At 43.4% G+C, this 27,533-nt stretch overlaps 1 protein-coding gene across 2 annotated transcripts in view; it reads left to right on the plus strand.

Annotated features, from left to right (window-relative positions):
* SPRED2 (sprouty related EVH1 domain containing 2) overlaps positions 1-27,533 on the plus strand; it is a 392,302-nt gene that overhangs the window by 190,593 nt on the left and 174,176 nt on the right. For both annotated transcript variants that reach the window (XM_069608158.1, XM_069608159.1), the window contains exon 3: positions 19,836-20,004. In XM_069608158.1, the coding sequence (XP_069464259.1) occupies positions 19,836-20,004 (169 nt within the window). The remainder of the gene's footprint in view (positions 1-19,835; positions 20,005-27,533) is intronic.

Here is a 27,533-nt window from a genome sequence, read left to right on the forward strand (position 1 = left end):
TCTGACTTCTATATTACTATGTGGCGTGCCGCAGGTTTCATGTCTCTCACCTTTGCTCTTTAATATCTACTCACGTCTTCTCTGCGCTCTTCTGTCGGCTATGGGCATTTATTTTGCCAATTATGCTGACGACACGCAGATTGTTAATAAACTTACTGGTGAGTATCAAAAAGACTTAGAGCATATTAATTACATCTTTGCGAAAATTCAATAATGGATGGCGTTAAACTCTCTGGCCCTTAACAATGCTAAAACTGAGTTGTTGGTTCTGGGCACTCAAGAAATTGGATATAAAATATGACAATTTTTTGATTGGTCAACATATTATTCACATATCAAAATCCTTAAAAACCCTAGGGGTCTTTTTTGACCCTCGGCTGTATTTTACCCGACAGACTAATTATCTTAAGTCTTCTTGTCATTATTATATCCAGCTTTTATGGCAGATTCGTCCATATGTATCTAAAGAAAATCTTGCTTTGATTGCAGCTGCGATTGTGAACTGCAAGCTGGACTACTGCAATAGTCTTCTGATTGTTACCTCCCAGGCCAATCTTAAGACCTTGCAGGTGAATCAGAATAGTGCAGTGCGAGCTGTAATGGGACTCAAGCGCAATATGCATGTTTCCGACGCAAGGCGCAGCCTGCATTGGCTGCCGGTTCAACAGCGGTTACATCATAAAGGGCTGACCATTGCGTACAAATGCCTGTATGGCAAAGCCCCATCATATCTTACTGCCAGGATAAAAAAGAAATCAATTGGTCGCTCATTACGTTCCAGCAGCGACACTACTCTAGTTCAACCTCTGTCTATCTTGAAAATATTTGGGGGAACAAGCTTTAATTCCTGGGCTCCGGCCTTATGAAATTCCATGCCTAAACATCTTGCTGACAGCAGCTCTTTGAGTATCTTTAAGAAACAACTAAAAACATCCCTGTTTGATATAGGTCAAGGATAATTATTTTCCTTTTATGCTGCTGGAGTATTCAGACTTGTATCCCATTGTATGTACCCTTACACCGGTCTTTGTATTGTGGATTACTAGATGAATACGTCTCTTTTGTGTTTTATGCTTTTTTCCCTCTGAACTTTTTATCTTATCTGTCGTCTGTCTTTTTCTTTTCCTGTGTGCGCCCTGAGGCCTCTGGGTTAGTGGCGCAATACAAGAAGATAGATAGATAGATAGATAGATAGATAGATAGATAGATAACTAAAATACTACTAAAATCTCAGTGTTAGAAGCTGAAGAAATGCCCTTAACAAAATGCCTGGTTACCCTTATACAAAAGGAGTTTGATTCGATAGCTGCAACATGATGAACAAAGACATGTAGTCCTAGCAGATTGATTTTCAGGAAGAAAGCACCAAGAAACAGAGCTTTGAAAGTGGAAATATGTAAGATCATTGAGAATAAGATTATAGTGTGTTTGAGACCTGCATATGGCTCTCCTGACATGATCAGTATTGGTTGTTCAACAAAGGCCCTAATAAGAATGACGAAAGGGTTTCATTGAACAATTAACGTCCCTGAATAAGATTGGGTTCAAAAGGTGAAGTTTAATAAAGAATAAACTAGGGGAAACAAAAGATCTAATTCTTTGCCAGGGAAAACATGGTGGCACAGGAATAGTTTTCATGGAGTTAAGGTGTTGCCAGATTATAGTTTTACAAAGGTAGCGGGCGCCCCTCTCTCGCAAGAACAGACATGATAACCTGTTCAGTGGTTATTAACCACTTGAGAGTACCACCAGCAACCCCATTTCACCCTTGTTGGGGATCATCAGTGAGGTGAAGCTGATGCCTCTCTAAGTAAAAGCAGTGGCTGCGAACTCTCAAGTGGTTAATAACCACTGAACAGGTTATCATGTCTGTTCTTGCGAGAGAGGGGCGCCCGCTACCTTTGTAAAAATGTTTAAGGAACCTGGGATTGGTAACCCTAGGTCTCCTGGGGGCAACCAGACGTGGTCTCCCTCTCACTGTGCTTAGAGAGGCATCAGCTTCACCTCACTGATGATCCCCAACAAGGGTGAAACACGTGTATGGGGTTGCTGGTGGTACTCTCGTTCAGATTGGAATTGCCATTGTATTTCGGTGCTGGACTGCCCCTGGGCAGGACAAAGACTGATATGCAAATGGATATTACCCATCTGTGAAAGGCACAGTGAGTAAAAGCAGTGGCTGCGAACTCTCAAGTGGTTAATAACCACTGAACAGGTTATCATGTCTGTTCTTGCGAGAGAGGGGCGCCCGCTACCTTTGTAAAAATGTTTAAGGAACCTGGGATTGGTAACCCTAGGTCTCCTGGGGGCAACCAGACGTGGTCTCCCTCTCACTGTGCTTAGAGAGGCATCAGCTTCACCTCACTGATGATCCCCAACAAGGGTGAAACACGTGTATGGGGTTGCTGGTGGTACTCTCGTTCAGATTGGAATTGCCATTGTATTTCGGTGCTGGACTGCCCCTGGGCAGGACAAAGACTGATATGCAAATGGATATTACCCATCTGTGAAAGGCACAGTGAGTAAAAGCAGTGGCTGCGAACTCTCAAGTGGTTAATAACCACTGAACAGGTTATCATGTCTGTTCTTGCGAGAGAGGGGCGCCCACTACCTTTGTAAAAATGTTGCCAGATTACCTGACGATGATTGGCCAGGTTACAGCATACAAAATTATTTTTCTGCAAGAAACAGGACCAACAAAGGGTAATTATGCAGATGAAGACCACGTTTACAGAACAAATCCATTTGGGTGAGATGGAACCAATGGTGGCTTAATCACAATAGCTTTAGACTGAAAGAGGGACAAAATAGGTTATGATTGAGAACACATACTTATAGTGAAACTGATATTAAACTGTGTCAAATTTGTTTGTAAATACATTTTATACTCGACAGCATCCATAAAAAGACACTGTCCTATCGTATGTCAGAAAAATAATGGCTTCATTTTGATTGGGGGCCTTTAAAGGGCAGAGAAGAAATAAAAATATACCTGGAGGAAAACCCTCTGCAAGTTTTTGTACCCCAAGTCCATTTTTGTCCAAATCCAATAAACCAACCAGGGAAAAGAGCGGGAAATCCATTTGCTGCATTTTCCAGCTCTGTGCAAACAATCTGCCAGTGCCTCGGACCGTTTTATATTTCAATGCAGGCTAAGCAGATGAAAGGCCCGTGGACTCTCCCTGATATTCTACATGTGCGTGGTGTGAGGGGTCAGAAATGAAAGCCGGACACAAATTATTAACTTAAACCGGTTGGGAAAATGCCTCTCTGACCCTGCTTTAAAGAAGAGATTCCCTACCTAAAAACCAAAAACTAAGGATCTGTCTGTGTCGGGATGTCGGACATCAAAAGGCGTTCTGGTCTATCCTGACCCTCCCACTATAAACAAAATAATAAAGTGTGAAGAGAATGGTCTTTAACCTGGTATTGGTAAAATGTGTTTATAAACGAAAGAATAACTCCAATGAAAATGTTGTCCAAGATTAAGACCTTGCTTCCAGAGGGCATTTCCCTTCCCCTGGATTCTTCAATGGGATCACAATGTCTCTTGTTGTTTATAGTTCTTTGGGCCTCTCTTTGGTCCACAACATTCCTATTAGGCAGCAAGCTCTTTAGCCTTGTAAGTCCTTCTTTAATGCACGTTCCTTCTTTGTTCTACAAACACTGTCCTTTCTTGACATTTCGTGTAGGTTTGCAATTTTCCTGGTATACTCCCCTGCCAGGACTTCTTATGTCGTTTTAACTACTGGTATGCCTCTCTTGCCAGGACCTCTCCTCGTGTACTTTCAACTGCCTGGTATACTCTTGCCAGGACTTCTCTGCTGTACTACAGTTGTTCTTTATATCCAAAATTGGACATAAAGTTCTTGGTTTGGTATATGTCTGTTTCAATGTTCATTTAAGCATTTCAAAAAAGGTAGCAGGCGCTCCTCTCCAGAAAGTACATGGCATGATAACCTGTTCTGAGATGAGAGCTTGCAGCACACGCTTTTTGCTCACTGTGCCTTTCACAGATGGGAAATATCAATTTGCATATCAGTCTTTGTCCCGCCCACATGGGCAGTCCAGCACCGAAATGCTATGGCAATGTTCATTTAAGCGTTCCCGCACATCTGCATTCCATGCACTCATTTGTTATTAGGGTTTGGGTTTGCACTCTGCTCTTATTACTTGTAAACAATCTTCTTATTGTTTTTGTCTTTGCAATTTCATCACATTCAATTTGTCGTTGGCCCGGTTGCCGAAATGCCCCCGGGTCCCCACTTTGTTTGGGCTGACGCTGGCTCTGTGTAGCGTCTTTGGTCCCTTTTTGCACTTACGCCGCAGAGCTCTGCAGCTTGCTTCCCACTCTGGGATGCTCTGACGTCTCTTCGGCTTCTCTCACGGTTCTGCTCCTGCATGCCATCTTTCCTTCCGGTCCCGGTAAAGCTAACTGTGCCGTTTCGAGCTGCCGAGCAACCATGAACACTCTCACAGCTTCTGCTGTCTCCACGTCACATTACTGACGATTCTGGTGGCGGGCTCCGTTGCTCTGCCCCACCGGCTCATGCTCCAGTGTTCACGCTGTTGGGACAAACTCCCAGGTATGCCAGAGGGTCAATGGAAGTCTGCGAACTTTGAAGAGCCCAACACCCTCCTCCACAAGGCACAGAGGACTCGGTCAATGGCAAGTTCAAATTGCGGTTTATTACAGGCAAAACCAACTGGGATCAGCACATTAACAGGAAAAATCCATGCACATCGCACTCTTCCTCGGGCTCGCAGGCTGGTTTTACAACCCAATTACGTCAGAGTGACGTCACAACCTGGGCCCTTCTCCAGAAATTTATCGGACCATGGGATTAGATAGTGGACCACCTATAGTGGACAATACAGATGTTATTCTACTGGCTCTCGCATGTCAGGTGGCCGGCCTGGTCCATCCCCAAGTTGCTATCAATAACAATTTTGCAGTGATATTTTTGGTGTTAGTTGAATTGGCACTGCCTTATTGTACTATCATTACACGACGTGTAAACGCCCTGAAATAATTATCGTTAGCTGAAAAGTTTTTAATACTCCTGAACAAATGCCAATAAAAAGAATGTTGCAGTGTGGTGGGCTTACCATTGATTCTTACCCGTTGCTACCCACCCCTAGGATATTAAACTGTGATTGACTAGAGCTGACGTTCCCCAGGTCTGGGACTCGCAAAGGTACTCAGCTCTTTGTGTACCTCTTCAAGGTAACCGGAATGACTGTCTGCATTGTAACCTGTGTACACAACCTTAGCTTATGAGAGTGCTCTCCTGATTGGCGCAACACTTGTAATATATTGTTGCATACTTGTCGCTGTCTGTGTCTAGCGGCCTGGGACCAGTGCTCCTTCCCACCGTTCATCGCTGTCCATTGTCTGCTTCGGCCGCGTCACATGTTCAGAGACCACAGGTTTGAGCTGCGCAACTCTGAATTATGTGGATTTATTAGTATTTTCTGCAGCTGGTCCCCTTGTTTGTGGGTTGTAATGTCATCCATATCTCTTGGTCTTGGCAGCGAGTCCTGTTTCACACGTCTTGCTCTCTGTGCAGTCTGAATTTCAGCTCAGCTCGTCTCTTGCTGAGGGGCCTGTGGCCTGCTGTACTTTTCCTAAACCTTATCATTTGGTTTCTACAGTGTCCATACTATACTACATTTCCATTGGTTAGTCACACTCGGCTCTGTCAGGTCCCATAGGTGCTCCTGCAGTTCCATAGGGTTAATTGCATGTCAGATTCTGCAAGCTGTGCAGGATCCCTTTTCTCTTGCGGTTTCTGCGTTTGCTGCGTTTGGCTAATGGTAAAACAATAAAAGCAATGACAGTATGTGTTGGGGAGAATTCTCATAAATGTGCTAATTCCCTTCACCTTAGAGACCCCCAGCAACTTTGCTGGATTTTGAGGACTTTTTTTGCCTGGAAAGAGTGTGAACCTTTTTTCCTACTCTCATGTATTTTTACGTGTGTTTTTCACTTGTGTTCTTTGATTATGGAGTTTTAGATAACCCCATAGGCATCATCTTTTCATGTGTGACACAGCACCCTCAGTGCAGTGACACAGGGATGTCTTTTAGACTTCCCCCAAGGTTTAAATACCTTCTCTGGGATCAACTACTGTTGCCCAGAGAATGTAAAGTGAAATTGACTTTACTAGTCTTTTCCAAATTCATAGACCCAGCACACACCATCTTACAATGGAGTGCTGGGGGGGTTACATAGTATCCTCTGTGTCCAAACACTCATATAGCAGTCAAATGCTACCCTTTCCTATTGAAAAGCCAGGTGGCAGTGGTTTTACAACGAACTACCATGATTTTCCCAACCGCGAACACCAGTAGCTAAAAATCACGGGAGCCATGTTTTTCAAGGTGGTGCCTTAAGCCCCTTTTGTTTAAACGGGTCCCGGTCTTCTTTTTTCGCCATTTATTTTTGGAAAGATCCTTCTAGTGTTTGTCTCTGCGCGCCAAACCAGGTTTGGTCCCTTTGTTCGTGTGCTTTTGGCGGGCTTCAGGACTGAAGTCCGCCCTTGGCGTCTTGAGTGTCTGGGGTGGGCAGGAAGTGACGGAGGTGCCCGAAACACCCTGTGCTTAGTCTCCTAGGATACCCAAATGCACTCTGACATGATTGGTTGGCTGACTGTCCGGCAAGGACAGCCACCTTGCTGGGTGAGTGACAGCTAGGCTGGAATGAAAGGGAGAAAACTGTTTAAAAGGCAAGTCTTCTGGACTGGAAGGCAAAGTCGACCACTGGAATGAAAGAACCGAAGATGAGCTGGAAGAGGACTGCTGCTGCAACTCCTGGACCGTTGGTTTGCCCGGTGAAGCCCTGCTGCAGGTCCGAATTGCCAAACTCCATTCGAAAGAGAAGCTCCTTCAAGGACTGCTTCTTCCTTTTGAGTTGGTGGGACCAATCAACTCATAAAACACCTGGACACCATTCTCAAGGCTGGTTAGGATTAACCAGGGAGAGGGACACCAGTTTGTGCTCTTGTATCTACAGCTACTGGAACTGAAGTGACTCCATTTTGTTTGCTTTCTTCAATGATCCCGTGCAGTGCAGGAGTCCCCCGACGCCCTCCCTCTTGACCCCACGACTGAGGCTCAGGAACAGTGAGATCTGCAGGAACTGCCAGGACCCACAACTTCAGCAACATTTGTTTCTTCATACAAAGGTACTGTGCCAATCCGTTATACAAAGGTACTGTGCAAATCCGATTGAGAGAACGCCACTCTCGCAGTGAAAGTTTGTGAAACTTTCCCAACTTGCAGGCCTAATCAGCTTGTGACCACACAAATTATTATTTTTAGCCTAAACTACTTCTGAGAATGTTTGCAAAGACTTTACCGTTTGATACCAGAACTGCTGTTTCCTATCCAGAACACTAGCCCATTGACTTTGGCCTTGGCCTATTGACTTGAATTAAACTCTTCTGGTGAACTGAAACTGTTTGCACTGCCTAGAAAGTATATGTAATCTATTCTACTTAAGTTTGTCCTTTTTGCTCACTGCTAAGTAACTGAACTGCCATTTGGCTCCTATTTCAGGGGTGCTCTAACTGTCTCAAGCGTTTTGTATAGAAGTGTATTGGTATATAATAAGTTTTCTTCTAGTGAAATGTTTTCTAAATGATTGTGTAATAAATTAATAGTGTTTTACCAAGAAACCTTGAGTATAAGTGTCCTCTTGAACCACTGTGATTGAAAGTCCTCTGTGTAACTACTTTTACTGCTCACATTCACTCTTGAGATAAGCCTGGCTGCTCAGCTCGCTACCAACAAACTGTGTGGTACAGACTTATACCAAAGGTTGGTCTTGTTTACACCTGTAGTCCTAATTGTGTGTGGTGGTCCCGGAGGGCACTGCATGCAATTCTGCCTAACAGGATGTATCTGTCCTCTAACTACAGAACTGTACGCTCGTGTCCTTCATGTATTCGAATGTGTGTTTATGTCCCGAAGTGTGGATGGCACGTGTGCTTCGTGTCTAACGCTGCTATGTCGTGGTGTCTCTAACAACGTCGGCAACATGACTTCTTGGTGCTTAGTCAATAGAGGTGTCTTTAATCATGGCCTGTGGCTCTTCATCTACGCTTGGGTACATCTGTATCGCACCTGGTCTGTAGGGCTGGTTGAGAGGGTATGGTTGGCTGATGGGGTATCTCTCAACATAATTGTCAATCATGAATTGGTCCAAAATAGAATGGGTGCTTGCAGTGTTTTCTGGCCTTCTTCCTTGAATTTCCTGGCAGGGGGTGGTAAGCTCCCCCATCCCTCTTGAACACGCCCCTGCGAGATGAGCGATGTCTTCTCATAGTGTGGGTGCCATTTTTAAATGTCCCGTGCACAGGTGTTTTCACCAAACAACTAGCAAGTTCATTGCGCTTCAGTCTCCTGCTGTTTTGGAACAATACGAACAGGTATAGTGTCCTTAGGACACCCCATTTTGGTTAATTGAGGACCACCCAGACAACCGCGCTGTCCGCGGACCTTAACTGCCTTTTTAAAAAAAAATAAGACACATAGGAATATACTAACAACACACTTATTATTTAATTATTGTATAATAATTATGAAAGAGAGGGGGAATCAGAAACTGATACAAATACAGGGGAATTAGGGGTTTGGACACAGATGGTAGGAGAGGAAGGGATTGAAGTCTCAACATAACGTTTTTCTTGCTGGGGAGTTTTTGGGGAAAGTTGGCTGGGACATGGAGAGGGGGTACAGGTACATATGGGACATTGATATTTAATTTTTTCTTTGATATGGTCCTCCACAAAGTTTTTTAAAAGAATGACATCTTTCATTAACGGATCCATTTTTAGCTCCATTCGCTGCAGATAATTTTCTAACGTCTCTGTTTCTATATTATTTTTAATGTCTGTATGGTCCGTTAAAAAAAAAATTGTTAAGTACACATGTTATGTTAAAGGTACTTATATAGCGCACTGTCACCAAGGGAATTGGTCCCCAGGTGCTCTGGTGGATCTGTAAACAGGAAGGACATGTATGGTTAGTCTGGAGGAGGGGAGCAGGAGAGTGGGAGAAGTGATGTGTTGGCAGCTTCAACTCGGTATACACAGAGTGCTGGGCTTTGGTGCTAGTATCGGACCCTGGCGAGACCTTGAGTGCTGTAGGTGATGTTTATGTGTTGTTGATGCAATGTGGTAAAGTGCGTGCAGATTGCTGGGCGATAGATGGTTGTGTGGTTTCGTGTGGTTTAAGTATGCAGAAGATTGAGGGTTGGGTTAGTAGGGTCTGTGTCCTGATTCAGGTACTTTCTGATTCTGTTAGAGTTGTATCCCTTTTGGTTTGATTGATGCCGGTTCCTCATGGGCCGACTCGCTTTGTTGGTGCTGCGCTGACCCCGCTGTATCATAGTGAGTGTTTGGATTGATAGGTGCGTCTGAACCTTTCTTCGGGTGTGGGACTAGGTTGGTAATATCTCTATTCTCTTGTTATCTGGTGTGACACTGGTCAGTTGAAGTTTTGAATGGTTCAGGGTAGGAGTGGTGTTGATGTGGCGTTCTAGTGCTTCAGTCTTGGTGAGCCTGTGTATTCAGTCGTTCGTTTCCTCCTGTCATGAATGTCTTTCCGTTGGTTCATTGGTTTCTGTGGGGTGGACATCCTTGGGGAGGTTGTTAGTTGTAGTTTTTGTGTGATGGGGTATTGTGCTTCCCGCTGTTTGCTAGGTGGACAGTGTGTAAAGATGAAACATTCTGTTTCTCACCCACTGGATTGGGGCTCGTGGTGTAGTCCTTCCTTTCCCTCTCTGTCTGTTGTCCTTAGGTCTGTTAGGAATGGCTATAGTTTATGTTCATGGTCCTCTTGATGATTCATCCTAATGTTTCTGTCTTTGTCTTGCTATGTTTCTGATGCTTGTTAATCTGCTTAGAATCGCATGCTGTGCATATAGTCCGACGTCCAGTGGTAACCGTGGAGTATTGCATATTGTCTTTCGGGGACCGAAAGGGGACGTCGGCATAGGCATGTCTGTAACACTATCCCTATCGTGACGTGTAGTGTACCCAAAATCCCTCAGGCGCTAAGGTCACTCCAATTGTATTTTCTCTGCCATGAGGGAGCCCAAGGCTATTTTGAGCGATTACACGAAGAAGAGAGTAGTAAGACGTCTATGTTCCTTCCACCCCGAGAGGGGAGGTAGGGAGGGCGCATGTGAATCTAAGCAGATACAATCATCAGAAATGCTATTACGGTAAGTAATGCATGTCTTCTGATGCTAATCTGCTTAGAATCACATGCTGTACATAGATTAGCGAGCAGTACCTGGAGTTGGAGGTGGGTTGTGAGAAGGAACAGTAGAGAAAAGAGGTCTTAATACTGCTCGTCTCACCTGAGAATCTAGGTGAATCTAGAATGAGTGTCTAGGCAATAGTGTTTTGTAAAGGTGTGTACAGAACTCCAGGTTGCCGCTTTGCAAATGGACTCAAGGGGAACATTTTCAATGAATGCTATGGATGCCCCAGTGCCTCTAGTAGAATGTGCTCTAGGCTTGAAGGGCAGTTCTCTCTTAGCAAGAGTGTAACATAGTGTGATGCATTTGACAATCCACCTTGAGATAGCCGATTTAGAGACAGGATCCCCTTCTCTAACAGCTGCCATTGAAACTGAAAATTGGTTTGTTTTCCTCAGTGGTTTAGTTCTTTCCAGATAGAACATGACTGCCCTGCGCACATCTAGTGTGCTTCTTTCGGCCATGCTAGTGGGATTCTGGAAAAAAGTAGGTAGTTCAATCGATTGTTTCACATGGAACTTTGAGATAAATTTAGGTGCAAATCTGGGGTGAGTGTGCAGAACTACCTTATCCCTGTGGAGCAGCCAGATGAACCTTTAGAGAGTTGAAGACCAACCCAGTATCTAACAGATGGCTAAGGTACAGCACAATGTGTGTGGGTGAGCAATCGATGGGATGGACGCCCTTGGAATTACACCAGATGACAAAACATTTCCATTAGCTGGCATAGCAATAACGTGTGTTCGGTTGTCTAGCTTCCCCGAGTATGTCCATGCACCTGAGGGAGCTGTAGGTGTCCAAACTCTGACCTCAAGAGCCAGGCTGCTAAGTTCAGAGTTTGTGGGCATGGGTGTAGGTCCTCCCCCCTGTCCTGAGACAACATGTTGTACGGGCAGGGTAGTTATTGAGAGGGACATTTCCATCAGATGAGCGAACCAGGGTTGGCGGGTCCACATGGGGGGTCACCAGAATCCTGGTAACTTGGTCCTGGTGCATCTTGTGCACTATCTTGTTGAGAAGGGGAGTCGGGGGGGGGGGGGGGAGGATGGGAAGCGTAGACAAATTTCCCTGACCATGTTATCCAGAGACCGTTCCTCTTGGAGCGGTTCTGGGGGTACTTGGAGGCGTAGTCTTGGCATTGGGCATTCTCCTGAGTTGCGAACAGGTCGATCTCTGGGAAACCCCATTCTGCAAAGACGTTGGAAACAATGTCTTCGTGCAGATGACATTCGTATTCTTCAGGCAGAGGAAAATCTCTGCTGAGCATGTCTGCCAAAAGATTGAGTTCCCCTGGAACATTTTGGGACAACAGAAAAATCTTGTGTTTGAGAGCCCATATCCAAATGTTTTGGGACAGCTTGGATAACCCTGGAGAGTGAGTGCCCCCCTGTTTGTTCAGGTAATACATGGCTGTAGTGCTGTCTGTTAGAATCAGCACTGTCTTCCCTTGCAGTTGCATCTGAAAGGCCTTTAATGCCTTGAACACCGCTAATAGCTCCAGTAAATTTATATGGTTGGACGCTACTTGAGGGGACCACACTCCATGTGCCATCTGCTGAAGCAGGTGAGCCCCCTACCCCATGAGAGATGCGTCTGTCGTAAGAGTGGCTTCCACTGCAGGGGAGGCTTTGGATCTGAATGATCTGAACGGTTAGTCGTTTAGTATGTTGTGGGATATTTTCCTGAGGGTTTTTCCCCCATTGTTTGCTTGGTGTGGATCCGCATCTCTCTCTACGTTCATAGATGCTTTGGGTGTGTGCGTGCCCCTGTGGCTGGTCTTTCTAGTTACAACGTGAAGAGCCAGGTTTTGAGTAGTTTCCTGAATAGTAGGTGGTTTCTTGTGTTATGTATGTACTTTGGAAGGTAGTTCCAGATTTTGGGGGCTTGGTGAGAGAAGGAGGATCCTCCAAGTTTTCTTTTGTTGTAGGGTTTCGGTTCCAGGCAGATGTCAATGCTTGATCTGAGCGTTCTTGTTGGTTGATGTAGACGCAGTTTGTTTCTCAGGAACTCCGCGCCCTCGTTGTGTACCGCTCTGTGCGTGATGCACATTGTTTTGAATTTTATTTGTTTTATTGGTAACCAATGTAGTGTTTTCAGCGCTGGTGTGGTGTGTTCGCTTCGGGGTAGTTTCAGAAGGAGTCTGGCTGCCACGTTTTGAATGCGTTGTAGTTTTTTTAGTAGTCATTCCAGCATGCCTAAGTAAAGGCTGTTGGCGTAGTCTACTCAGGGCATGACTTGGGCGATGATGGTGGTTGTTTTGTTGGTGAACGATAGGAATGGTAGGATCCTCTTTGCCGCTCGCAGGAGCAAGAAGCTTTTCTTGAGAAGGGTGTTTACTTGTGGCACTAGCGTGAGATTGTCCATCAGGACCCCCAGGTTTTTTACAATCGGTGGGAGTGCTGGGGTTGTCCTGAGTTCCCTTGGCCAAGGGATGAAGTGGTTTTCTCCTCCATTTTTTGTGACAATCATTATTTCTGTTTTGCCTGGGTTGATTTTGAGGCTGTTGGAGTTCATCCAGAGGAATGCATCCTGGAGGCAGTTTTCTAGCATCAAGTATATTTCCGGGTTGTCCTGTATTTTGAAGATTTGTGTATCGTCTGCGTAATTGTAGCAGGTGAGGCCGTGGCTTTTGATGATTCTGATAAGTAGATACAGGTAGATGTTGAATAGTAGCGGGGAGAAGGAGGAGCCTTGTGGTACTCCATAGGTCGAAACTCTTGGGCTAGATTTGAAGGGTTTCTTCCATATGGTGTCCATTCTGTTTGTTAGGAAAGATTTGATCCATAAAGTAATGGTTATTAATTGGCTTATATAGAGAAGTGTAGTGTCTACCATTAGTATCACTGTCTTCATCCCGAGGAACATTTTCTTCCAGCCATTCCAAAGTAGTAGACATTCCTGTGTAAAAAAAATATATACATTAGTTTTAGTGTATGTAATACAGAAAGTTTATAAATATATACAATGTATGTAGTGTACTCACTAGTTTCTTGCTAAGTTTTGCTGTTACTGCTGCGTTGGTGTCCTGTTGATTTTTGCTGTGCAGTTTCTGTAAGGTAATTCTATTGTAGGCATATTTATTGTGTTTTGGTATATTCCACTTTGTTGCATATGCTATGTAATTGGACTGTTAGTGTTTTACATACAGTTTAACTTCTTATTTATTATTGAATGTAATTTATTTATGTGCTTCTTTTTTAACATGTTCAGTGTTTTTTTGGATGATATAACAATGTAAGATACCCCCTGAGTTTTTGGATAGTGTTGTTGTCAGAGTCTGTCCGCGAACAGGCACATGGTCCACGGATATCAGACCCACTAGCGCAGTTAGGGGGTTCAGTATGTTCTATGTTATATGTATATAAACTAAGGGCATCCTAGTAAACATTTATCAAATTTACATTACCTATATTCAGTGAAAAAACTTTGTTACAGGAACGTTATGGTTAAGTTGCACTCCTAAAAACCTATCAAATTCAGTAAAAAAACATTGTTAAAGGGACGTTATGGTTCCAAGTAAAACTGAAAAAAACCCTTAAATTCGCCAGCTATGGTAAGCTAAGCAACCATAACTCGCGCCACCACAGTGCACTGCTAAGACTAACACCCAGGACATCAAAGATGACATCACAAAATTTGAGTTTAACCTGTGAATCCAGGAATAAAATGCTTTATGATTTCTGCTTGTTGGTCGCTCAGCTTGGCGGCACTGTTCCTGGGCAAATATTTTTTTGCAATCAATGGCATCTTTATTTGCCTTGTAATTTGATAGGAATTTATACTGCACCATTTACCACTGTAGGGGCCTCCAGACGCGGAGGCTTGTCCGTTTCCAGAACCTTGTCAAATGGTAAAGCTAAAACAGACTATGTTTTACGTGTTTCACACAATTTCCCCGTTTGAAGTTCCCCGAAAGGCTGCTTACATCGCAAGGCAGCCTTTGTGGGGGGGGGGGGGGGAGTGTGGAGGGGGAGGGTGGGGGGATAGTGTGTGTGTGTGTCTCTCTCTCGGAGGTGTCCGCGCTGAGTAGAGGATTTGGACTGGGTTCGGCGGGAGGATGGGAGGTAAGGGGAGGAAACAGAGTTTGCAAGTGGTGTCCCCCACATCTGGAAGGAACAGGGGGCGGGTCTCCCCACAGCACCAAATTCGGGCCCAAGTAACTGGGCTTCGATTAATTCAGCCTACAGGGAAACAACATATATACGTTTTAAGTACTGTGTGGATCATACCTTATGCTTATCCCAGTTTCACAAAAGAGATGCACAATATTATGCCTGCAAATGTGAAGCATTCTCCTCGGGAAATCTGCTATGCACCAAACTGTCAACAAAGCTTTCTTTTTTTTCTACAGCACAGCATTCATATGATCCGCTAGTGTCCATTTTGCCTTCTAAAGAAACCCGGTTTGAGGGTGTAAGGAGTAAGTCGGACCCCAGGGTGGCATGTTGATTAGCAAAGACTTTTATTAAGATCAATACTAGGGAGGTGGGAGGGTTGAAGGAAATCCTAACTAACCCTACCTCTAAGAGAGGTTTCCCTGCCTCAACAAAACTAGCGAATGAAACAGTGAGTGTCAGAATGTCCAAAGTAAAGTTTGCCATCCTGTGTCTAAATCCTAACCTATTCCTCACAAGCTAAACTCATAAGGTGAAAAAGGGAACGGTCTGTTTGACTGCCGACCTGCAGCCCTGCCTTGTGGTTCAAAACAAAGCTCCAAAAAGGTATATAAAAGCAAGCAAGCCCCTCCCCCCCCGCTCCTCTCCCCAGTCTTTCCACTTTATCCCAGATTTATTCTGTATCTTTAATGATCAGGATATGTCTATCTTCACTTGGTTGGACACCTTTTCCAAGCCGTATTCATGGCCCCAGGCCCTGGGTGTAAGGGGGAAATGTCATTCCTGTGCTAATGTCCTCCCACCTTAGAGACCTTAGAGACACCCAGCTCTTTTGCTGGACTTAGGACATTTTAATTTTAACGACGGAGTTAGTTTTCCCATACAAGGATTTTATGTTTTCACAGTTTTTGGATTCTGACAAACTCCATAGGCATCTGTTTTTTGTATAGTGACACACAGCACCCTCAGTGCAGTGTCACTGAGAAGTCATTTGGATTTCTCTTAAGGTTTAAATACCTTTTCTTTGGTGAACTACAGTTGCCAAGAATAGTAAGATGAAATTGATCTTTCTTCTCTTTTTACTTTGTAGGTACAGCACACACCATCTTATGTCGAGTGCTGGGGGTTACCTAGTAGCCCCTTATCCTACTTTCTCATGTACTTTGTTACCCTTTAAATGGCTGGTGGCGGTGGTTAACTTTTTAATACCAGTGTGCATTTTTACCGCAGGCTCAACCCTCAGCTGCAGTACAGCACCCATGGGTGACCATTTTGTCAAAATGGCCCCTGCTTTCTTTTTGCACCATTTCCTGTTTGTGAGGTCTTCCTTGGCTTTTGCTTTGTAAATTGAGACAGGTTTGAGCCCTTTGTGTGTTTTTGCCTTTGGCAGGCTTCGGCCCTGAAGCCCGGCCGTGGCTCCAGTGTGTCTGGAAGGACAAGGAAGTGAGGGATGGTCCCGAAACTCCCCTGTCCTTTTGTTTTTAGGTGTACCTGACCGAAACCAGTCCTGGTTGGCCGGCTGGTTGTCCGGGAAGAACAGCCACCCTGCTGGGTGATTGACAGCCTATGCTGTGAATGAATGAGAACAAGCTTAAAAGGCGAGGCTCTTAGGACTACAGGCAGAGTCGACCACTGGAAGAAACATCCAAAGAAGAAATTGTGAAGAGAAGCCCGCTGCAACTTCCTGGACCTCGAAGTGCCCGGTGAAGCCCTGCTTCTTTGCTGACCTCCTTTTTCGAATCGACAGAGAAGCTCCAGACGGAATAACTTCTCCCTCTGGGTTGGTGGGCCCAACTAGCCTCTAGACAAACTCCACTTTGGGACAATCGCTGACTTGCTGTGCCTCTCTAGTGCTGCAGAAGCCCAATGCCATGGGTCGAGTGTCCATTACCAAGTGCAACGTCATCCGGGGAATTAATCAGCCAAAATCTGCGGGAGCCTTCTAAGAACACTCCAGAAGCAGGAAATACCAATCCAGAGTCCTCTCACCAGAGTCCAGGACTGAGGAAGCAAGGAAAGCCCAACCGGGGATATTCGTTTTGCATCAGTGCTGTTGCGCTGAAACCCCAAATAGCTGCTCTATCGAAGAAACTTTGTAGATGATGAAGTCTTCTCCAGAGTACTGCCGCAGGTGCCCGCCAGACGTCCTCCCTCTTGCTCCCGCAACTGAGGCACAGGAACGCGGGTCTGCTTGGCTGTAGCAAGGAGGAATACAGCCGGAAAAACTTTCTTCAAACCAGAGGTACTGTGGTGGGCTTGGGGTACTTACTTTATTGGCATAAATCCTATTTTCTCGTGCACTGGCTTACCTTTTCTGGGTTGATTTCAACTCCCCTTGCACAGGCTTAACCGCTTGTGTTCCTTCAGTTATTTTCTTGAACTATATGACTTTGACACACTTTATCCAAGAGGTGTATCAGAACTAGTGACACTGATCAATTCACTTTGGCTGTCCTTGCTCCTTAAAGGCACCCTTCCTTATCTATTGACTTTGGCATTGCTTGTCCCCTCATAGGTCGTAATTTGTTGAACACTTTTACTGCTGGGCGTGGCTTACCTAGATTTCATTAGAGGATTCAAACTGTCTTCATGTTATGAGAAAGTATGTTCTAACCTTTCTATTTCCTTAACCCTTCCTTCCTGAAACCCAGAGTCTAAAAAGTATATTGGTGTTTAAGAGAAATGCAATACTATCCTTGTTACTGAAGTCACTTCAGGGTGTAGGAGATATCTATTAGCATGTCCAAAGAGTATTCACCAACTTTATTGACTTTGTAAAGTGATTCCAAAGTTTGCTTGTCTGTTACGAACAATTACCCTTTTTAAAGAATGCTTAACTAAAACTGATGTGTAAATAAATATATATGTATTACTGAAACCTTGACAGTCTAAGAAAAGTGTTACTTGCATTGACTGATTTCATCTCTACAGCTCTACAGCTCACATGTACCCCTCTTGCGATGGTCATGGCTGCTCAGTCACACTATCAACTTGTGTAGTACAGGCCTCTACCAAAGGGTGGGTTACCTAATACCAAGCAGATAAGTCTTGTGTAGTCTCACACAGTGTGACTGCACCAATTCTTACCTAACAGTCGGCAGACGTGACTTCCAGGTAGTGCAACAAAAAAGAATAGCTTGGTTTTCTCTCCCAAGCTGTGGTGAGGGTCCCTGACCCTATTACTCAGCACCCCCTCCTTGGTCCACTCTTCTGCCAAGTAGGGTACTCGCCGTTCTCGTTCTCACTCTGACTTCACTTACACCCACAGTCTTCGTTTACTCTCCTGCCAAGGTCTCAGAGTGTCACTTGTACATGTAAGCTTTGTTTTCTTTTCAATCTCTGTTTGGGGTGTATAACCCGACCATGGGCCCCAGATCCCCTTCACTTGGTATCTCTTATAGTTCTCACCTAGTTCTCTCTTCAACCCACAGCCTCGATTTACTCTCCTGCCAAGGTCTGTGAGTACCACTTGTATATGTAAAGTTTGTAAAGTTTGTATTCCTCTTTGTTACTGTTTGGGGGGTGTTTCCTCAGCGTGGGCCCCAGATTCCTTTCACTTGGTAACTCTCCCAGTTCTTTGTCTGATCTTTCTTCAAGCCACAACCTTGTTTTATTCAGTCTGTGAATGTAATCTGTATGTGCAAAGTTCGTATTCCCCTTTATTACTGGTGGGGGTATGCCTTCCTGATGTGGGCCTCAGACCCTCTTCACAATGTTCTCTTTGCCTAATCTCTTTTCGTTCCACAGCCCTGGTTTACTCCACTGCCAATGTCTGTGATTCACTTGTATCTGCAAAGTTTGTATTCCCCTTATCACTGGTCGGAGTATGTCTATGGGTCTCAGACCCCCTTCACTAGGTCACTCTGCCCCGGTGAGTATTCCTTCTGTTCTCGGCTTCAGTTCTCTCTGGGTCACCGCAACCCTGGGACTAGCCCCCCTGAATACCTGTAGGGCCTTGGCCATCACCATCCGGTTGTTTGTGGGTCTCCCAGGAGCTTCAGCGACTTCTCTGGCTTACTGGGACATTCCCCGGTCTTCCACACGTCTCCTCTGCAGTTCGGCTGTGGTTTCCTTGCACTCCAGCAGCCTCGGTCACTGATGGGTATGTTTCCTCTTCTCCGCTCTGCCTTCTGCTTCGCAGGACTTCTGCAAGTGTGTCTCTCCCTCGGACACCATCTGCCGCTCTGCTTTTCTGTCCTGGGCGTTCCTAGTCACTTTCGTGGCTCATGCCAAGCCGACAATGAAGACGTTTTCATTCTCTTCCCTTGCTGCCTTTGAATGAAGGCTAGAACACGTGCATTCATTCTTGTCCGTGATCTTCATTACTCCTAGCCTCCTCCTAGCCTCTTTCTCGTCCCAGTAGTTCTTCCCTGAGACATACCACAGAAATACATATGGGGGTAGTAGGTAGTGTGGAATTGGAGATTTAATAATTATAATGTTGTGTTATTTATATAGCGCTTTAATCCAAAGCGCTTTGCAGAGCCCATAATTACATACAATTTCACCCAACCGAAATTGGTACTCATTTATCGACCTCGGAAGGATGAAAGGCTGAGTTGGCCTTGCCGGGATTTGAACCTGCGACCTGCAGATCACGTTCAGATTGCAGCAGCGAGCGCTCAACCCGCTGAGCTATCTTACTGGCCCAGCTTATGAATGAAGCTGGGAGGCTCAAAGGCGTACCGCGTCTTCCCAGATTCATCACTACTCTCAATGAGGTCCTACCTCCCCATGAGATCTTCCGCTGAGTACCACCCCAGGGGAACTCTCGGGTAGCAGCCTCATCTCCTTGGCCTCATGGAAAGGGACTTCCCCCCCCCCCCCCCCCCCCCCATCAAAAGCAGTGATGATACCTCAGGATTCGTCACACCTGGTATGGTGTAAAAAGTAATAATGTTGGCAGTAGAAATGTTGTCCCATCTGGTATTTCAGTTACACTCTACGGCCCAGTTTATTTTACTGCCCGAATAGTGGCAACCCTGGAGTAAATCATGGACCCTAAACAAATGAAATGTACTTGTGCTATTATCACATAAAGTGCTTCTAGAAATACCCTCGATCTTCATAATTAATCCCTAAATGTACAAGCGTCAACAAGAAGCTTCCTTTTTGATTGTGTACAGAGCATTGCGTGTGTTATTGCCCTAATCAAAGGTGATACTTTACTTTCCTACTGTGGTTTCAAGAAAATGTAATCTAAATTATTTTAAGAAATGATTGGTTCCTCCTATGGTAACGTTTCCCTAGAGTTGCCAAAGCTGTAACAAAATATGGCAGTCTTTATTTGAATGTTAACCTGCCACTGGCGTGATGGTTTTTGAAAGTCAAAGATTCATACAGCTTTGCCTCCTGTTGCTTAATTCTTGAACAACTCGTTATCAGTATATCTAATCCGATTTATGTGCAGAGCTATCCTTACTTTTTAAAAACTTTTTTTTACCTTCCAGGTGGTATTGGAATGCTATTTAAAGAAGGATGTTATCTACACAAAAGCAACTCCGACATTTCATCACTGGAAAATAGACGACAGGAAGTTTGGCCTCACTTTCCAAAGTCCTGTGGATGCACGAGCGTTTGACCGGGGAGTCAGAAAAGCCATTGAGGATCTTACAGAAGGTAGTGACATTTACCACGAGCATTCCGCATGCTCTTCATAGGAGTGGCTGCTAAGCATCCTTACACTCCTGCCCGCCTGTTGCTCTCCTGGATATAATGCATTCTCCATTAGCCTCTCGCCTGAATCGGAAGGAAGGTAGTGCTTGTTCAGTTTGAATCTAGCATCACGGCTTAGTTGAGGGTCATTTTAAATATTTTATGCCAAGCTAAAGTAGTTTGTCTCCTATCTAGTGGTGTGGGTCTAACTCAAACGTTTGTAAGGATTTCCTATCTGACCAATCTTACACATATAGCACATAGTGACAAAAACGACCTTGTGCTCTAGGACTTCATTAGAACGATTAATCTCAGTCATATAAGGTTTTTCAGAACAATACTACAACGTTTGCCATTGTTTTTTCATTGCACTTCATTAGTAGATAACTGATTTCTATGCTCTTTCGTTAAATTATTCTAGAGTTATTATATCTATTTTGAAAGGGTAGCATTCTCCTGTTTTCGTTTTCATTCAAGGCTAAATAAATAAACTGTGCTGTGAATAGTGAATGGCAAACCGCATGAGGGATTTTTCTGCCTTTGGCATGGTTTGAGGTTGCTGTATACAAATGAATTTCGAACTTCGAAAATACGCTTGTGTGCTTGGAGATGTGTGATGCACTTCGTGGTTTGAGTAGTGAAGGATGGTTTACAAAACAGTTGACGTGCATCATAGCTGATTGCCCTTCCAAACTGGTCTTACGCTTTATGCTCCATAAAGACAGCAAATCCTTCTGTCTGGGAAACTGAAACTTTAAAACGGGAAAGGCATGATCAATTGGAATCGAGGCCATGGTGCACATGCATTCAAAAATAAATTCCCTTGACTTAATGAATACCATAGGCTCATCAGTCAAACTAAAATAAATCCATAAGTGTATACATTTTGGGATACTTCTGCTTTTCGGAAAGTCACTTTAGGTTGCCTCTTATGTACATACTTCATACCACTGTTTTTTTATTTTTTATGATAGACTGATTTCTTCCATACATTGGAATCATTTTTCACTTAGAAATGCACCAACCTATTTGTTGCCCTTATTGGCTATTTATGTTCCTTTCATTTGTTGCCTTCACTCTAGTATCATCAAACGCTGGCCAGTGTGCAGAGGCGTTTTTATTTGTTGTCCTCCCAAGCATTTCTTTGGGATTGAAAGCCATGGTAATTATTCTAATAAGCAGTCACACCTGCACTCGTAAGGTGTAATCGTAGATCCCACAGAAGAGTATCACATATTCCGAATCCAGACCAAGCTCAACATCACTGGAACATCTGACTGAAGTACAATCTATCAATTGATCAAAAAAATTGGAATGTGATCCAAATGGAAGCAGTCTTGAAATAATCGTGTGTGTTGTCCAATGAAGAGTTATCTTAAAATGGGGGTGGGTGTACGAGCAAAGTAAAGTTTTAAATGAAGAATGAGTAAATGAAAGATGTAGAAGGGGAAGAAAATTGTAGATGCAAGATTGGAACAAATACTATTTCACTGCAAGTTTTTCAGTTGAGAGTCCTTTGGTGGAATTTTGATACATAATCTTCAAATTGATACATAGCTTTAACTTGCAGAAGCCAACCAAGAATCTAGCCAGCTCTCTGAAACGAGCTGACCTGCACCTAGCAGAACAAATTAGTCGATTGGAAAAAGGTTTGTGAGTGAGCAGTTAACATTGCTGGTTTTAACGATTATTTGAGAAATAGCCCTGCTTAGCAAAGTGTGATTAATATATGCAACCGGTCCAATCAGTTTGTTTAGCATCCTAAAAAGTGTTTTGTAGAATTGCTGCATGTATTGGTCTTCTTTGGCCTATTCGATCAATGGCAAGTCGGGTCATTGTAGCTTTGAGGTCAAAAATTACAATTCACCAATTGTATTGCATTATTTCAAGTAGAAATAGTGAGACGAATCCCTTTGATTGCCCAACCTTGCGATGGGCAGTCTGTTTTCGATTCTTTTGCAGACAAATATCTGAAACTTTGAGGTGCAAAAATTGCCAGATATATTCTTGCTGAAAGCTGCTTAGGCCTTAGGAATGCTAAAACGCATGGTCTGAACAAATTGTTGAAAAAACAAGCAGCAGTGATAGTAACGAAAAAGTGAACCTTTAACCTCTCAAGCTAATCCTAGTTTTTGAGATCTGATGAAACTGCCTCCTGGATTCAAATGCTTAATTGAGGCCTAAACATCTATTTCACCTCACTAAAGCTAAGTAAATGGAAGTTAGATGGAAAAATAGGATTCTTTTAAAACTGGTGCGATGTTCAGAATAGGTGTTTTAAAATGTATTCACATAAAAAGTTAAACCCTTTTCTGGAAAGCGATTTCTTAAAATGTCTTTGTAGAGCATAGTTTATGATCCTGAAGAGTTTAGACCTGTAAGCACAGAAAGACCAGACCCCCAAGAAGTTCTCTTGTGCTAACAGGAATTGTATAGGTTTTAAGGCCCCAGCACATTAATAGACCTTAAAATCTTTTGAAACTAGTTCACAGTTTTTAGTTGACAAAGCGTTTTATATCTGACGAATCGCGGGCATTTAGGTTAATTTAGGGCATTTGTTGTTCCAGTAAATAGGCGCTAATGTGGGCTTCTTCATAGTTAAACATATGACGTCTGGATATGGAGAATAGCATGGGAAAACATTGGCAACAGACACCTTGACGTACTTCACCATCCCTTATAAAAGAGGCGTTGATTAATGCCCAGCACTATTGAATCTGGTAAGGCTACTACTCAAATAAGGTATCTTCAAGTTTCCAACCGAAAGCATTACCTCGTTTTGGCAGTGTTGATGGAGCACCAAAATGTTCATATGTCTTTATCAGAGAATGGATTTCAGAGTTTGGCTGAGCTGTATAGACCATCTTCATGCAGAGCAATTTTAAAGAGCCACACTTAACTTGTAGGGATCAAGGACTGGAATTAAACAGTTGAGCAAGTCACTTGAATAACGTGTGTACAGGGCTCCTACTGCCCATAAAAGCATTCAGTGACTGATGAACTGGATACATTGCCATGAGAAACTAGCTGTTGAAAAAACAATTGCCCGCTTCAGGGACCACAAGCATTTCCAGTTGATGCAGACAAGGCCTTTACATCAACTCACACTATTCCCCCAAATGCCCACAATTAGTCTTTGGATGGTCTGTGGCTTCTAGAATATCCATTCTATTCTTGGAGATGTTTCTGCTAGAATGAACATGGGTTGGTGTTGGGGAGAATTTTTATTTTAGTGCTTACTTCCTCCCACCTGTGAGCCCCCCAGCTCTTTTGCTGGACTTTAGGAATTTTTAATTTTTAACCCTGGAGTGAGTGAGGCCTTTTTTCACTTTCTCGTTTTTTTCACCTGATTTGGATTATGCGTTTCCACTGTGTGACAAACTCCATAGGCATATGCGTTTTGTATGGTGACACACACAGCACCTTCAGTGCAGTGTCATGGAGAAATCCTTGATATTTCTCATTTTAAATACCTTTTCTTGTGTGAACTACTCCCAAGAATAGTAAAGTGAAATTGACTTTACTTATGCTTTCTCTTTGTAGGTCCAGCACACCCCATCTTGTGTGGAGTGCTGGGGGGTTACCTAGTAGCCCCTTAGCCTACATTCTCATGTAACATTTTTTTGTTACCTTCACTACTTTAAATGGCTGGTGGCAGTGGTTTAATTTTTATACCATTGTGCTTTTCTACCGCAGACTAAACCCCCAGCTGCAGTAAAGCACCCATGGATGACCGGTCAAAATGGCTCCGACATTTTCTTTTTGTGAGGTCTTTCTTGGGTTTTACTATGTGTGTCGAAACAGATTCGAGCCCTTTGTTTGTCTTTCCTTTGGCGGTCTTCAGCCCTGAAGCCCGCCTCTGACTCCAGTGTGTCTGGAAGGACAGGATGTGAGGCAGGGTCCCATAACACCCCTGTCCTTTGTCTCTAGGAATGCCTGAATGCAAGCAGTCCTGACTGGCTAGCTGTCCTTTCAGGACAGCCACCCTGTTGTGGGATTGACAGCCTAGGCTGTGCATGAATGGGGAGAAACCTGCTTAAAAGGCAAGGGTTTTGGGGACTACAGGCCGAGTACGAAGCTTGCTGCATCCCCCTGGCCTTTGAAATGCACGGTGAAGCCCTGCTGCTGTGTTGAAACTCCTTTTTCAATTTGACAGAGAAGCTCTCGAAGGAACAGCTTCTCCCCCTAGCTGGGACCAACTAACCCTGAGACAAACTCCACTGGACCATCTTCCCCGACTGGCTGTACTTCTTTGCTGCTGCAAGAACCGAGTGCCAGGGGTCTACAAACTCTCTAACTTTGCAAGACTTTGATTCTTAGACCTGCCTCAGCTCCATAGACTGTTTCAAATTGGCTTTGGCTGTCCTGGCTCCCTGAAGACTCTTGATATTGTGTGTCCCTCGTAGGTGGTAACCTTTTTATTAGACTGTAACTACTGGGAAAGGCTTGTCTAGATTTCATTGGAAGATGTAGTTGTCCTCACATATACTGAGAACCTGTTCAACCTTTTCCTTCCTTATACTTTGAGGTTGCAGAAAGGAAAGGTTTAACTAGTGTGATATATAAATGCCATTACTGTCCTTTTGATTGAAGTCACCTCTGGGTGTAGGAATTGTGTAGGAAGCATATTCGCAGATTATCCACCAACTTGTTCTGATTCTGAATGGTAATTTTTAAGTACATTTACATGTTACATGAATTGCCCTTTTCAAGAACGCTTATTTAAAAATTGATGTTAAATAACAATTTATAACAGAAATCTTGAGTGTAAGTGTTACTTGGCTACCTGTATTTATGAATTTCATTTGTACAGGTCTATAGCTCTCATTTACCCCTCTTGAGATGGGCCTGACTGCTCAGTCGCACTACCAACTTGTGTAGTACAGACCTATACCAATATGTAGGTTGGCTAATACCAAGGAGATCACACAGTGTGACTCCATCAATTCTTACCTAACAACAGTTGGGTTGGCTGTGAATGTTATGGAGTGAATGTCTAACGATCGCGTTTAATGAGTCACTAAAGCCTTAACGTCGGAATTTAAAAGATTGCCCTGAGAAAGGCATCAATTGGAGTCTCAGGAGCGTAACAAGTCTCTTCCTTCACTGAAAGAAATCAACCAATGGTTGCATCAGGAATGCACCAAAACTCCTTTTGTAAAATTCTTTGGGCAGTGCTGCTGGTTCAGCCACTTGTCATTCAGGGAGGGACTGAATGATCTTGAACACCTCAGTTGCTGTAATTCGGGGCGTTTTTTTAGAGCTTGGGAGGATAGCTTCGACACATTTAGGTTATACCAATAGAATAATGTCTATAACTTTATCAGGGTTGACTAGAGTGTCACATTTTAATGGTAAACGTTCTGCATTTGTATGGATTAATTTTTGGTGCTGCTTCATCTAGTTTAATGTTTATCTCAATCAGCCGCCCGCTTCTCTCCGAACCCGTGCAGCTTAGTGTGGTTCACTTACCGTACCCTCGTTAATTCAAGTTAGATAAGGCATTTCCAATGCGTAGTGATGAATTCTTCGATCACAAAAAGGACATCTGTAAACCTCACCAGTGGGTTTCAAATAAAATGTTCTTACTATTCAGCTGTAATTATCCCTGAATTGAAGTAACTTTAAGAAGGCCTAAGAAAATCCCAAAATGTAAAAGGATACATTACTGGGGTTCAAATGAATGTACTCCTTCAAAGACACTTTCTTTGCACCTTTTGTTTTGTGCCACTTGGCTAGGAGATACACGACCAAACTTATTTTTATTGCATGTAGCTCCACTTTAAAGGATAAGGCTTAGGGTCTTCTTGCAGATAAAACTTGAGAGGGGAGGAGAAATGTATTTAGGGTGTAGCAGTGCAAACTGTGGCAGTACATCTCTTGTGCAGGGGGACTTTGTTAGCGTAGTGAAGTGAAGCGGATGGAAAATAATGCCACCATATTCAGGATTAGCCAACAAGCACATGGTGGGGTTTGGATGTCTGTGAATTTTATGAAGTTATCAAAAAGGTTGACACTCGTATTAGACTATTGACGTTGAGATAAGAGTGTCTGCTATGACATTTTGTTTATTTTTCTATGCAAAAATAAAATCAATTTATGGAATTTTAAAAAGTGCAGCTGAGGAGATATGTAATTTCCGATATTCCTGGAAAACTTAACATATGTATTGCTCAGAGTTCCTTAGTAAAAACAAATGGCGAGAGTTTTTGTGGAATTTTGCTTTAACTTAATACCTAAGAATGATGTTATTTGAGCCAGACCAGACTCCTCAACATAGTGTTTGTTGATTTTGTAAGAACTCTAACACCTGATGCCTTGGTTAATAGAATGTGTGTCATTAGATAGCTTGGGGAATATAGGATTTCTGTTTTATTTTGAATCCTCTTGCATTAAAATTGGAGCAAGGTTTGATGAGTTAGGTCGGGGAAATAAGTATACATTGCTCTGGCTGTACCTTAAGTTTTAGGATGAATTTAATAGCGGTTTTAAGGATGTATAATGAATCTGAGACTAAACTATTTTATTATTTGTGCTTTGCAACTCTTGGATTGCTACATGGTGATTCCATACTTAATATATTCTAAATGGTTGTGTGTAAGCATTTTATAGTTTTACTTAGTGTTTTAATGATGCTTGCTTATGTGCTTGTTCAGTCTATGGTTTCGTGTAAACCAGAAGTCTGTATATCAATAGAATAGAAAATATTATGTGCATTTGGTTTTGTGTGTCCTGGACTACATTTCAGAATGTGCGCCATTATGAAGCAGACGAAATGCTAGACTCCCAGGGGCCTCCATCTCAGTGACTGGCATATCTGATTTTATCCATTGCATTAGACTTTGAAAAGCAACGGTGACCTGTTTTCGCATCCAAGTCAGCAACATCCAAAGGTCTTGTCAACATTTTGTTGTGCCAAATCAAACTTTTTCAGGGTGTTAAAACTGATTTGAACATTTGTATCACACAGCATTGCTGAAAACTCAAAATGCTTGGCTTAGTTGCTGACCGATTCTGACCTCCTGATTTCGGAAAGCCGGATGAAATCTGTGAGTCATTTAGAGTTTGTGAAAGGGCTAAAAGTTTTGAATGATTTCTATAGGGAAGTTGTTCTAAAATTGGGAACCTTTAAAAGTGATGAAGGCCAAGGGATCAACAGATGCCCAAAACAAATATCTTCCTCTTCATTCATTTGGGTTATCAACAGGCAGTAGTGAGGAGTAAAGCCTACGGGACTCGCTATGGGAGAAACCTAAACAGGGGGGTAGTCTTAACAAAATGGTCTTCAAAAGTTAACATAAATCATGATGGCTAACCTTCTAAAAAACAGATGTCATATGTCCGTTTATGCCTAGGTCAGTGTTGTTGCCGTGGACAGATTAGACTCGTTGTTCCTGGTACCTAAAGTGCTCCAGGACACTTCTTCCTTGATTGTGTAGGTCTTATCACGAGATTGCATTGATCCTCCTGGGCTTACTACTACCGGACACCGC

This window comes from Ambystoma mexicanum, chromosome 4q, assembly GCF_040938575.1.
Source record: "Ambystoma mexicanum isolate Mex_15411 chromosome 4q, UKY_AmexF1_1, whole genome shotgun sequence".
NCBI classification, from domain to species: Eukaryota; Metazoa; Chordata; class Amphibia; order Caudata; family Ambystomatidae; genus Ambystoma; species Ambystoma mexicanum.